The sequence below is a fragment of the Lithobates pipiens genome, unplaced genomic scaffold, assembly GCF_037356315.1.
Source record: "Lithobates pipiens isolate NorthernLeopardFrog02 unplaced genomic scaffold, aLitPip1_a1.2 Scaffold_8, whole genome shotgun sequence".
In the NCBI taxonomy this organism is placed as follows: Eukaryota; Metazoa; Chordata; class Amphibia; order Anura; family Ranidae; genus Lithobates; species Lithobates pipiens.
In genome coordinates, this window is record NW_027507903.1 from 43,685,336 (window position 1) to 43,699,574 (window position 14,239).

The following is a 14,239-nucleotide window of genomic DNA, read 5'->3' on the forward strand; positions in this document are numbered from 1 at the left end:
TTTGCAACAGAAACATAGAAGTGTGAAGACAGAAAAAAGCAAGAGGTCAAATGAGTCTGTCCTATTTTGATTTTATTTTATTTTTTTAAACCTTTTTATCGGGGGATAGATTTTTGTTTGCCCCAAGCATGTATAAATCCACTTACTGTAGACTGACTCTCTACCTCTGCTAGAAATATGTTTCAACATCAGCTATTATTTCCGTAAAAAATACTTCCTATGGCTAGTTTTGAACTTTCCTCCTTCTAGTTTGAAGTTATTCCCTGTGTTCTTGATCCAAGATTAATATTGAAAATACTGCCCTCTCGAACCTTACTCACATTCTTAACGTATATGAAGGTTTTAATCAGGTCTCCCCTTTCTCTTCTTTCCTCCACACTGTATATAATACATTCCTGAAGTCTCTCCTGATGTGTTTAATTCCTCAGACCTTTTTATTATAATTAAGACACAAGTCCATCTAGTTTAACCAATTAAAAATACATGAATGACAATCCTATATACACAGTTGATCCAGAGGAAGGCAAAAAACCCAGCAAACAGCAAACCAATATGTTCTAGCAGGGGGAAGAAATCCTTCCTGTTCCCCCATGAGGCAACCAGACGTTCCCTGGATCAACTGTACCTATATATTTTAGTATCCAGTTATATTATGTACATGTCGTAAAGAGTTCAGGCCTTTTTTAAAGCAAGCTACTGAGCTGGAAAGAACCAGGTAGAACCAGGACTAACCACTAGGTAGTCTTATTCTCATGGCTCTTACTGTGAAAAAGCCTTTCCATATTTGGAGATTAAATCTCCTTTCCTCCAGACATAAATAGCGCCCCCTTGTCCTTTGTGACACCCTTTCCAATCCCCACCCACCCACACTAGTGGCTAGTGGTTGGCTATAGCATTGATGGATCCTTGTACTCTGAAGGCACTGAAGGGCAGGTAAGGGTGGCACTCCAGCACCAGGCAGCAGGAGAACTCTTTTCTGATCGGTTGGACTGAACCAATAACTACTGGCTTGGTCCAGCTTATACTAGTTTACTCTTGCTTCTCCTCCTGCCAAGTTCCATGATTACTAAGTGACCAATGCATGCTCCTTCTGAAGCATAGTTTTCAGTAGAGGGACAGTTCCAAGAGGTGCAGGTACATAATACCAGCTCATTCTGGCACAATAAAACTATCTAGATTATATTTGTAGTAATACATAATCATTAAATTTTTATTTTTTGCCTCATATATAATCTAGTTGCCTCCAGAGATGTAAGACTTTAACAATGGCCTACTGATTATTGACTTCATTTTAACTCCATTCTTTTATAAAATTTTTGTAGAAGTTCATCCATTTCAGAAAAATTTGTCTTTGTCTTATTTGTCTAATGCCATATAGGTCTGTATGCGTTAATGTCAGTTTAACGCCATATAGTTCTGTGTGTGTTACTGCCAGTTTAATGCCATTAACTTCTGTGTGCGTTACTGCCAGTTTAATGCCATGTAGTTTTGTGCGTTACTGCAACTTTAACGCCATTTACTTCTGTGTGCTTTACTGGCAGTTTAACGCCATATAGTTCTGTGTGTGTTACTGCCAGTTTAACGCCATATAGTTCTGTGTGTCACTGTATGTTTAGCGCATTATATTGCAGTATATTATCGTGTATCCATGGAGTGTGTCTGTGTAGTGTGAGTGCTCAAATTAAAGTGCACCAAACACCACTTTAGATTGATTAAAGTACATCTACGTACAGATTTCCAACTTCTTCTTTACATTTGCTTATAAGCATCGCCCCCTCCCTCCCAATAATGTTTGGGAGGACAACACAGCAATATAAGGGGGCCAGCAACAAATGTGTCCAGAGGCAAAGGTGGACATGGTGGTCAGTCCTCAGGCAGGACATCATTTCCTCTGTTTAGTGAGTTTGCCATGCTATCCAGCCACAGCATGCAGAGGAGTTGGTGGACTGGCTTACTAAACCTTCCTCATCCTCCTCATCCTCTGTCACTCTAGCAGAGATAAGTGTGCAGTCCCCTGCAGTTGCCAGAATGGATAAATCTGCCTCCTTGTCCACAAAGAGTAATTCTTCTGTTTGACAGGTTCATATTATTGCAATTTTTTACAGCAAGGCCAGTTCTTGCTTTCATCAAGATTACCTCTATAGGGTGTGACGGTATGCGAGGTGAGGTAATCGATAATCGGTATATTTCACCTCGCATTTGTTCTATTGTCAGAGACTGAACCGGAATCTGGCCCGGATTTTTCCAGCCTGTGTCAGGCTTGGTTCCGGTCTGGGTCTTGTGGTCCACTTGAGTCCATGCTTAGGTGGACTTTACTGACCAGGAAGAGAGCACAGCAGTGCTCTGGCCTGAGACTCAAAATGGAATCTGAGAGAGAGGAGCGCTGTTTGTTTGGATTGAAAATGAAGATTCGCTTTACCTCATGTTTTGTGGGTGACCAGCCCCACACCATATAGAGAGCAGTGTACTCTTTAGTTTAGCGCCGGGGGACAAGGATTTGTTTTATTGTTTATTTTTATGACGCTTGTAAATAAAGCTGGCAACCTGCCACATTTTAAAGAAACTGCCTGTATGCTGACCTTCATTTCAAGAAAAGGTGATCCCCACAAGGATTGGAGTGGGAAGGCGCCACTGACACCCAAAGACCAATTTTTACGCACCCGTTACTTCTATCCAAAGTCAAAGTGACACCAAAATTTATTAAAACATCTCTAATCTTGTTCCCAGTGTACTACATTGTGGCCTCATCATACACACTGGCTCCCCAGCTGTTGCTGAGCAAAATAAAGGCAGCTTGCAGGGAAAATGTTTTTTTTTTGGCCTTATAAATGTGATTATCGCTGCAGCAGATTCTAGACATGGTACAGATCTGCCACTTTACACGTAGACAAAGGGGACCCCCCAGGAAATATATTGGAAGGAATTTTTCATTTTTATGCTTTCACTTTAAAAATAAAAAAATCACTGCTCATTTAAAAATGACGTATTTCACAAACCCAGACTCCTATAACCATTGTATGACCAATTACTTGCATCTTAGCCTTCAAAATGGGCAATTTTGATTTTTCAGGTCCCACTGACTTTAAAAGGGTTCATTATTTGGGTCCGAACTTTCGCGGTGTTCGAAAGTAGTTCTGGTGCGAACCGAACAGGGGTCCATTCGGCTCATCCCTAGCTCCCACCAATCTTCTCTGATCCTGCTTATAACAGCGTATTGAAAACTCCAGTTGGCATGTGGAGATCACCCATTGTGAAAACCTTTTAATTAATTGTCGGGGGGGGGGGGTGGCAAAATAAAATACCTGACTATCCTACTTACTTTTGTAGTGAACCATCATCCTTTTCTCCTCTGTTTACTCTTAGCAATAAAACATTTTTGTTGGACAAAAACTGTATTATAACATGAAAGGAAGAAACCAGACTGATGCTTTTTATTTATTTTTTATTATTCCAGACAGACAAAAATCGCTGATACAGACATCTCCAAATTTGCAAACAATCAAAATCCTGATTTACAATAAAAGGTCATTTAAATTGATCTATTTAGAGCAAATTCTTTACTACAAGATACTGACACATCTAGTCCATTTCCAGGCACTCGGATGAATAAATAAATACAATATATATATTTTTTTGCATCTTGTTTAGTTTCTCGTGAAATCAGTAAGAAACATTGTACATATTAAAAAGAAAAAAAAACCCTAACAGTACTTTACATTATTACCGAAAAAAGACCAGCTATTTCGGGAGGGGGGGGGGGGGGCAAATAACAGACAAGAGGACTGTACTGTAAAACAATCAATGAGATTCTGTACCAGATAGGAGTACGTCAGGTATGGATTAATATGCACTGCAGTTTGTCTGTAGGATCCATCTAGCAAAGCTTGTTGGGGCATAATGCATGTGTCCACGTCAAACTTTTCTAAAACTAGGGTGGTTAGGATGATTTAAAGCGATCTGAAGTGTGTGCCCACCCAAAACTTAAAGTTTGGTTATTAGTGGGTGCTGATGGGCTGAGTCAGTCGCTAGCTTTATGTCTCTCTATTCAGCCCGCTAGCATCTAGCTAATGCTATAATACCAGTTTAGGGTGGGCTAACAATTGAAAAAAAAAAAAAAAACAAGAGAAACCATCTAATAGTGCAAAGCAAAACAATAAAGAATTGCATTGTCCCGCATGTAAGCGGGATTGTCATCATGGCTATAATAAGCCAAAAGAGCAGGAACATTTATTTGGATGGACATTCTATTATCTAATATCATTGATAGCATTCACATAATATATTTTGTTTCTTATCATTTCTGTTTTATTTCTTACCAAAAAGTCAATAGGAGCTTTATTTACTGGCATTCCAGTGTTTCTGTGCTTAAATGGGTTTTCTCCGGACAGCAAGTCGCCTAAGTTACTGCTAGACACAGGCACAGATCTCTATTTCCATTTGACTCTATTTCCCTCCATCTTTTTATTTTATTTTATTTTTTTGCTGTGAGACTGTATTTGCAGATGCCTACATAAAGGACAGCTATCAGAAATTTGTTTGTAGGATATATTAATTGGTGTATAATATAGACAACAGGGTTAATTCACTAATAGAATAGAGTATGTTCACATTTAAAGCTTAAGTTCATTTAGCTTAATAAACAAAGTAGCGTGGTTATTATTCTAATAATTTGAAAGCTGTTAAAAAAAATATATATATATATATATATATATATATATATATATATATATATATATTATTACTTATATACATGATTAGGTATTGAATGTGAACACAGCTTTACCTTATCTACTAATGTGAGTGAACATACACTTTCAAAAGTGAACAGCTTATACTCATTTATTAACTCAAAATGTGTCATGTCATTTTATTGATTTATTTTATGCAATGTGCTGCAATTGCATAAAAAATGCATAAAAAAATTGCATAAAAATTGGATGGTATCAGAAGACATCCCCAGCCACACCGTAAGGATCAGTATCACTTGCTGCCTCACCTATGCTCAAATTTCTTTTTTTCTGTTCCGCCGCTGTGAAATTTTCCTTTGATCAGACGACCAGAGTGCCAATATGCCATTAGTCATCCTGGACACTTATTTTTTAGTGGTGGAATCTCACCACACTACGTGCTTTAAACACTATGGGGGTTATTTACGAAAGGCAAATCCACTTTGCACTACAATTGCAAATTACAAGTGCAAAGTGCATGCGAATTTGCACTGAAAGTGCACTTGGAAGTGCAGTCACTGTAAATCTGAGGGGTAAATCTGAAATGAGTGGAAGTTCTGCTAATTTTATCATCCAATCATGTGCAAGCTAAAATGCTTATTTTTATTTTCCTTGCATGTGCTCCTTGGATCTACAGCGACTGCACTTCCAAGTGCACTTTCAGTGCAATTTCAAGTGCACTTTGCACTTGTAGTGCAAAGTGGATTTGTCTTTCGTAAATAACCCCCAATGCTTGTGTGGTCCTATTTACTTGAATGGGCTGTACTGCCTGCCAAAAGCAACCAGCTGTATAAAATTTGCTGCGCTGCATATTTATTCAAACATGTCCGCCACCAATGACAGATAAGAGCAGAAGATCCCGGGAGCCGCACATCAGAACAAGACCTGCTGTGCCGTAGACAAGTGCCAGTCTCAGCCTAGATGCCCGCCCGGCCACGCCCCTCCCAACATGTTTCACTCCTCCCACTGGAGCTTACTCATGGGGTTGTCCGCCACCATTGTTTACCAGCGGGTGCTAAAAATGCAAATCAGCTGCCTGTGAAGGGGCCTTAGGCAAACACCTCTTCTCTTTAATGTAGTGTTCTCTTATGCATACTTCCATCTTTATATACGATAGTTCTGTATTGACTATTTTCACTAAAGCAGAGTACATGAAATTAAATTAGCCACTTTTTAAACAAAAAAGGCAAAAAAATTATAAATACAATCATCTTTTTTATGTGCACTTATTATGTTTTCCTTTAAAAATGTTAATGATAGCTGTCCTTTAAGATTACTGTAGTAATGGTTCTGCCCAGTGGACAATGGGGAGAGTTGCCAAGGGACAACCTTTACCTGTTTAAAAATAAAATTTTATTGAAATCAAGTGTTTGGAAAGAAACTTTTAACCCTTTAGTAGCAAAGTATTTTAAAGCGGAACTTTACTCTCTTAATCAACAGTAACCATTTTAAATCCTTATGCTGCTAGCATTATTAAATAGATAGGAAGGATTGTTATTTTTATTTGCTTTAAACATTCATTTTACATTTCTCCCCTGTTGCTTCCTGGTTTCTGGCCTAGGCCAAAATGATGTCATCCCAGGAGTCTTTATGGGTTTTTTTTTCCTTCTTTAGAAGAACGGGCAGGATGGGCTTTTTCAGCTAATCGCACCATCCTGCCTGCATGTCTGAGCTAAGGGCAGATGATTCCAGGAAGTAAATGCTACATGAATCATCTATCAAGGGGGCCATGGCTACAAATGCTAGCAGGGTGTTTTTCAATTGATATTTAAACAAAATAAAGCATGGTGACTTGAATGGTAAGTTGTTCTGATTATTAAAAATTTATCATAGAGCATTTTCTGTTTGTTGTGCTCAGATACAGTTAAGTTCCGCTTTAAAGTGTTTTTAAAGTGGTTGTAAACACTTACAGACCACTTTTTGCTACAGGTAACCCTATAATAAGGCTTACCTGTAGCTACCCAGGATATCTCCTAAACCTGCATGTGCCAATGTCATCGGCACATGCGCACTGACACAAACTGAAGCAACGGCACTTATGTGCCATTGCTTCGGTGAGTGTGCCGTTACCGCGCACGAATGCACGGGGGTGACGTCATCGTGGCTGCGGCCAATCACAGCACCGGAGTCGCAATACCCGTAAGTAAACCCTGGGAGTGATGTCGCCGGCCAGTGCTATGTACAGGCACCGCAGCAAGGGCTTCGATCTGAGGTATTACATAATGAGCTAGTATGCTATGCATACTAGCTCATTATGCCTTTGTCTTGCAGGTGTTAGTTTTTTTGTTTTTTTTTAAATGGGTTTACAACAACTTTAAGCTAACATTACAGTAAAGTAATCAATATGACTGCTGAAATCTGCTACAGAGATGCATTATGGAAGACTGTCGTGGGCGTTTCAGGTTAATGAACGGTCTGCTTCCTAAAGTCTTGCAATTGTCCTTTCATTACAATAATATAAAATAAAGTCTGCACATAAAAAACACTTGTAACGTGACAGAAAATAAACCAAATTTACACAAACTTTCCGATTGTCATTTTCATTGTGATTATTATCATTTTTTTAGAAAATAGTCTTGTTTTTTTAATTGTTAATACACTTGGTTTAACATGTTTTTTGGCTTACCCTTCAGGCGATCGCCATTTGAAATAAGTTTGTCTATACTTACTACAAGATAAAAAAAATTCTTTGGGAGCAATTTGTCAAAACTGGAGGTAGAAAAAATGCCTGCACTGTCTATAAGAGACAATCATACTCCACCGGTAAACATTTTATTAGGTAGGTAAGCTTACCTTTGATGCATTGTATTGGCAAGGCCTCCACTCTTTGTTCCATTCAGTTTTTATGAATCTGCTATGTCGGTTACACCAGATTACTGAATGTTTCTTTAGAAATTTTTACCAATACAGTGTACATATCTGAATTGGAATTGGAGGAACTAAACATGTAATCATTGACCGTAGCTACTCATCAAATTCCAATTTTGTTTTTTGTTTTTTTCAGTCATTGTTTTTTTTTTGTTTTTTTATATTCTAGCAATCTTGCTGTTTGCTATATGCAGCATATTTCTCTCATCTGGCCCCAGTTTTCACAAATTGTCCCATCATACAAGATCCCAATCATGCTCTCTGTGCATGTGTATGTGAACAAATAGTGATACAATCCAAGTTGGCATCTAAACCTTAACGCACAATTGTTTTGAGAGTGGATTGTGTTCCTTGAGTAGAGGATTCAGGTGTTACATATACTATATTAACACAATGGAATATTTTGGAAAACCTGTTTGATGCAAACAATCATTCTAAACCTGAATAACTCTATGATCACATAAACAACTGTCACTAACATGAGTGTGTAACGAAGTTAACACTTTTGTTAGTAGTGAGTTAAAATAGGTCATCTAGGAAAAATATGTATTAGAACCGTGATCCCAACACAAAAGCAAAATGGGATCAATACACTATGTGCTAAGGACTAGGTCAAATTTTCCACCAAGACAGCACAATGCCAAGGACACAAGCACTTGGCATGATAAACACATAAAAGCCATAGGCACTGTGTCTACAGTACCCTGGTACAATGTGTACAGCACAAGCACAGTCTGTAAGGTCAATGGGAGGAAACCATGTGCATTCCGGTGTCTCTTTTCAGAGCCTCCAGACCTCCCAGGCCTGGCAGTGATAACAGTGATAAAAGCTCGACCTATTGGCTTCATAATTTCATCTTCTCCTCCACAGGATAGGGGACAACCTGATAAATCTTTGCAGCTTCAGCATTTGTTACCATTTTGGTCCAAACCGGACGGAAATGTCCTTTATAGCCAACAAAAGCTAATTTATCTGCAATAAAAAAAAAAAAAATCAATATATTTCAAACTTTATATATCAAGGGTCTCCAGATTTTCAAAACAAAGGGCCAGTTGACTCCAGACTTTGGGGGGGGGGGGGGGGCAGGATGTGGCCTGTGGGAGCAGAACTTGATCTAGCATCAGTGATAGTAGACAGTGGGAAGAGAAAATGCCCCATCATTGGTATTAGTTGAAGGAATAGTGCCTTATTGTTTATATAAGTGGGAGGAATTATACTTGATTGTTGGTGATGGTGTACTGTTGGTGTCAGTAGGAGGAATAGTGCCCAATAGCGCATTTGTGAGGTCAGGCACTGATGTGGACAAGAAGGCCTGGCTCGCAGTCTCCGCTCTAATTCATCCCAAAGGTGTTCTATCGGGTTGAGGTCAGGACTCTGTGAAGTCCAGACAAGTTCCTCCACCACAAACCCGCTCATCCATGTCTTTATGGATCTTGCTTTGTGCACTGGTCCAAATCATTTGGTGGAGGGGGGGATTATGGTGTGGAGTAATTTTTCAGGGGTTGGGCTTGGCCCCTTAGTTCCAGTGAAGGGAACTCTTAAGGCATCAGCATACCAAGACATTTTAGACAATTTTATGCTCCTAAAATTGTGGGAACAGTCTGGTCATGGCCCCTTCCTTTACCAACCTGACTGTGCACCAGTGCACAAAGCAATGTCCATAAATACATGGATGAGCGAGTTTGGGGTAGAGGAACTGGCCTGCACAGTCCTAACCTCAACTAGATGGCACACCTTTGGGATGAATTCGAGCGGAGACTGCGAGCCAGGCCTTCTTGCCCACATCAGTGCCTGACCTCACAAATGCGCTTCTGGAAGAAATGTCAAACATTCCCATAGACACACTCCTAAACCTTGTGGACAGCCTTCCCAGAAGAGATGAAGCTGTTATAGCTGCAAAGGGTGGGTCAACTCAATATTGAACCCTACGGACTAAGACTGGGATGCCATTAAAGTTCATGTGCATTTAAAGGCCGGCGTACTAATACTTTTGGTAATATAGTGTATGATCCAATAGTTACTATTTTTTTTTTATAAATTCATCTATTTCTAAACCTTCATTTATCTTCATAACAAACTTTTCTATATTTGGGTGCCCTTTTTAACAATGTTATTTAAAATTTGGAGAAGGCTACTTTTTTTCCTTACCTTCAATGCAGCAGCTAGATATTAAATTATATTTAGTTATACTTGCTAACATCACCTCTCCAATCTCTGTGCAGTTTCTCAGTTTCTGCTGGTTCCCATGCCACATACATCCAACCATGCTGCCAAAAAAATGAATGCAGCCACCACATTTAGGGATTGGTAAGATATATTACATTTTATTTTTTGTTTTTTTTAATGCTTAGTGATAAGTCCAGCGTAGAGCGAGCACATGAATATAATCTATGGTCTATGCACCAGATGTGTCAGAATGAATTTCCACGTGCTCAGTAAAAAATTTTTTTTAAATGCATATTTTTTTACTGGTGCTTATCAACTGTCTGCATCATATATGTGGGTATCCAAGTATCCATAGACTTTTGAGGACTAAGGTACATACCATCAGCAAGGTGATCTATAAACATGAATGTCTGGCTCAGCTGAACATTGATGTTAACCCTTTGATGTTCTGCTCCACCGTTTGGTAGAGCACATTTTGAGTCACGCTAACTCATTGAAAAATGTGGACTTTAAAGGGTTAATGTCAAAGGGATCTATACAGGACAGTAAGGGATAAAAAGAGAGACTGCTCATTCCACTTATGTTGGCGGGGGAAGACAAAAGAAATCTTGACAACTTTTTTTTTTTTTTTTTTACTTTCCCTAGACCAGTGATGGCGAACCTTGGCACTCCAGATGTTTTGGAACTACATTTCCCATGATGCTCATGCACTCTGCAGTGTAGTTGAGCATCATGGGAAATGTAGTTCCAAAACATCTGGGGTGCCAAGGTTCGCCATCACTGCCCTAGACCAACGTTTCTCAACTCCAGTCCTCAAGGCGCCCCAACAGGTCATATTTTCAGAATTTCCCTCAGATGAAATGGCTGTTGTAATTACTATGGCAGTGAAACTGATCAAATCACCTGTGCCAAATAATGGAAAGCCTGAAAACAAGACCTGTTGGAGCGCCTTGAGGACTGGAGTTGAGAAACACTGCCCTAGACAGCTGTACAAATGTGAGATTGACAATTTATCCAGCTGAATATGATTGTTGTGTTTTTAGGTAGAAAAAGTTGACATTTATTTTGAGCTTTCTTAAAAAATATTCTTATTTTATCTTAGTCTTAATTTATAATCTCCTATAAAATTTTGATGAATCATATTTCTCTGTTTTATGTCCTCTCATGCCGTTGGAAGAAGATGCTAAAATAGCAGAACCATGCTCACCTTTTAGTTTTAGATCAGCGTCTGCTCCAAGTCTTCCTAACACCTTGATCCATGGTCCTTTGTGATAAAGTCTTCCTTTCGATACAATGATCACAATGGAGCTGAAACAAAGCACATTGCAACTCTTTATTGTCCATTGAATCAGTCATAAACGTCTTATTCAACTAGATTCACATATTAAATACATGATCCTTATCTGTAGGAAAAGCCTAGAAAGGAAATACTGTAGAATTCCCAGCAGCATCTAACCATATGCCTAATTCATTATCTATCTTCATTATCTACATCATCTCATCCCTTTAGGTTTAGGCTTAAGATATTATATACTCACTTGTCTTTTATGTTTGTCACATAGTTATCAAGCTGAGCTGGGATTCCTTGGAGAACAGTAGATTTAAAGCTTGTACTGTCCACAACTCTCCCCTGATATCCATCAATCACAACTACTTGTATTCCATCGTCTGTCATGAAATACTTTTTGTTATCCACCTGTTAATAAAAAATATTGAAATGTAAATAATATTACACTCAAAGTAGTATGTCAGAAGGGCTGAGGTTCCTGAGAAGGCACAGAACAGAGGACCTGGACCCATCCTACCCAGCAGCTCCTACAGGAGTAGCGCTACACATATATGTGATAGCAATCCGTTCAATAAAAAAATGTCATCCAGCTCCTTCACTGCGGTTGAAAAATAATGTCAATTTGACCCAACTAATAATTAGAAAATAGAACAAACGCTCTTAAAAAAAAAATGTTAAACTAAATTTTACTTGAGTATGGCCAGCTTTACATGTTATGGGGGACACCCTAACTGCCAAGTTTTTGTCATCTTCATGAGTACCAACGGATGCAAAAACTCCGATAGAAATGTATATCCACTGTAATTTGGGTCTATTGTAATTTTTCAGTAATGCAATATCATTATTTTTAGCTAATCTTTTGTTGTGCATAGCTAAATCTGACAGACCATTGTGAATGTCTAAATCTGCTGTAAATATATTCATATGTGAGAGCAGGGAAGACATGTGCCATTGTTAATTTGACATTAATTGTATATAGTAAAAGCCATGGCTTACTTACAGAAATAGTGTAAATGCAGCAGGTTCTTACCTCTATGTATGCAAAGTCATCCTTCAGATGGAAGTATCTGGTGTTGTAAGACTCTACTTTGAGCTCCAGTAAGTGATCCTTTGTCTTCTGAAAAAGAAGAATGATTTTCAGCTGGAACTTGAATAAACATATCAATGTAAGTACTAGTACTGAACATAAGATGGGAATTATCAGGCCATGACTCCCAGGCCCATGAGATTCGACACTCAATCAACTTCACTCTACCCCCTTATTTACGAGGTGTGCACTCACATACATTTTTTTTTGCAGAATAAAGCAGCAATTTTTCTTCCTCCACATCTTTTTTTTTTCTCTAGAACTATTGTTTGAACCTAAAGTTTGCTTTAAGGTGAGATTTTAACCAGTTTAAAAAATAGCATGAGGGACTGAATGGGACATTCAAAGGTTCTTATATTAGCCCTCAGAAAGACCTTATTTCAGATTTATCATAGAGAACCCGTGGCATTTAGATTTGTGACATTTGGATTTTTCATTGGTAAAATTAATATAATTGCTCAAATAAACCTCAGAGCATTTAATAAGTAATTATATTTATAAAGTCCAAACAAAACTATTGTTAGTTTCCTTTATATAGATGTCATATGGACACCCATGATAATCATTCTCTACTGTGATAACTTTAAATATGTGAGTTTTGAAGTGTGTAACTCTTGCTGTAATTGTCACATTTTAAATGTATTAAAAAGAGAAGTATGGAAACTTTATTTTTTATGAACATACTTACCTAGGTGGATGCAGCATCAGTCCGATTCTGCATCTGTCCCCTGTTAGCTCTTAGGCCGCGTACACACGGGCGGACTGTTCGCCCAACTTTGTCCGCTGAACAGTGTTTCAGCGGACAGTCCGCTCGTGTGTGGGCTTCAGCGGACAGTTTCAGCGGACAGTCTGACGAACAAAGTTTTTCGGAATTCCCGTAAGACAGTCCGCTGAAACTTGGTTTGAGCGGACAGTCCGCTCGTGTGTAGGCTTGTTCGACAAACTAAGTTTCGCGCATGCTCAGAAAGGATTTACACGGCGAAGGTTGCATTGCAGTGTATTGGACGTCAAATTTTTCGTCCCGTCGTACGTGCCGTTCACGTCATCGCGCACGGTTTCAGCGGACTGTTCGTTCATCGTGTGTGGTCAAGTCCGCTCATGCAAATTTTGAGCGGACTGTTTGTCGGATTGTTTGACAAACTAAGTTGGGCGAACAGTCCGCCCGTGTGTACGCGGCCTTAGACTGAGAACTGAGCGATCAAACGCAGGGGACAGCTTGGTTCTGACAGCTCTCTGAGCAAAGAGCTAGTGACTGTCAGTCACTGACTCTCTGCTCTCCCCCCCCACTCACTGGGGTGGGGAGGGGGCGGCATTGTCCGGTTTAGGCTACCAGCGACTTGCTGAGAGCCTGAGACGGCTGGCATGTGGGCGGATCTTGACCACATGGTCACAATCTAGCCTGAGCCTGTACCGGCTCTGTGACGTCAGCCCGCTGTCTGCTGAAAATGGGTCACAGGGTGCAGAATGAATTGCACTCCTGTAATCCACAGGAGAGGTACAGCCAAACAAGCTTTGGCTGTACTTCTCCTTTAACAATTAGAATATGACTCATAAATTGTTTTTCTTTTTTCATTTTTCATTTGGAAGGGTTATGCCCCGTATACACGATCTGAAAGTCCGACCTTGTGTATGCTCCTTCGAACATTTGTTGTCGGACTTTCCGCCAACAAATGCTGGCTAGAAGTTTCTCATATTTTCCACACAACAAATGTTTGTTGTCGGACTTTCCGATTGTGTGTACACAAGCCCGTCGGATAAAAGTCGACGCATGCTCGGAATCAAGTACAAGCTGGAAGTGCTCGGTCTTGTAAAACTAGCGTTCGTAATAGAGATATCACGTACGTCTTGTACGTCACTACTTTCGTAATTGTTGGCCAACATTTGTGTGACTATGTGTATGCAAGATCAGTTGAAGCCAACATCCTTCGCACAAAAATTAATGGTTTTGTTGTTGGAAAGTCTGATCGTGTGTACGGGGCATAAGCCTTCTGTTGGGTTTTACTGCTCCCTGAGGCTTGGATGGAGAAATGTCCTATCATATTCTGTCCTAGTGACAATGGGGAATCAATAAAAAACCTGTTTGGGCTCAAGTCTCCCCCTACT

The 14,239-nt window shown here is 39.4% G+C and overlaps 1 protein-coding gene across 3 annotated transcripts in view; it reads right to left on the reverse strand.

Moving 5' to 3' along the window:
- Positions 1 to 3,425: 3,425 nt before the first annotated feature.
- The window catches only part of CEMIP (cell migration inducing hyaluronidase 1), a 190,407-nt gene continuing 179,593 nt past the window's right edge, over positions 3,426 to 14,239 (reverse strand). For 2 of the 3 annotated variants that reach the window (XM_077468313.1, XM_077468314.1), the window contains 4 exons: positions 12,080 to 12,166; positions 11,300 to 11,457; positions 10,969 to 11,069; positions 3,426 to 8,567 (listed from right to left, as the gene is read on the reverse strand). In XM_077468313.1, the coding sequence (XP_077324439.1) occupies positions 8,440 to 8,567; positions 10,969 to 11,069; positions 11,300 to 11,457; positions 12,080 to 12,166 (474 nt within the window). In that variant the 3' untranslated portion in view covers positions 3,426 to 8,439. The remainder of the gene's footprint in view (positions 8,568 to 10,968; positions 11,070 to 11,299; positions 11,458 to 12,079; positions 12,167 to 14,239) is intronic. The other variant, XM_077468315.1, reaches the window with a different exon arrangement.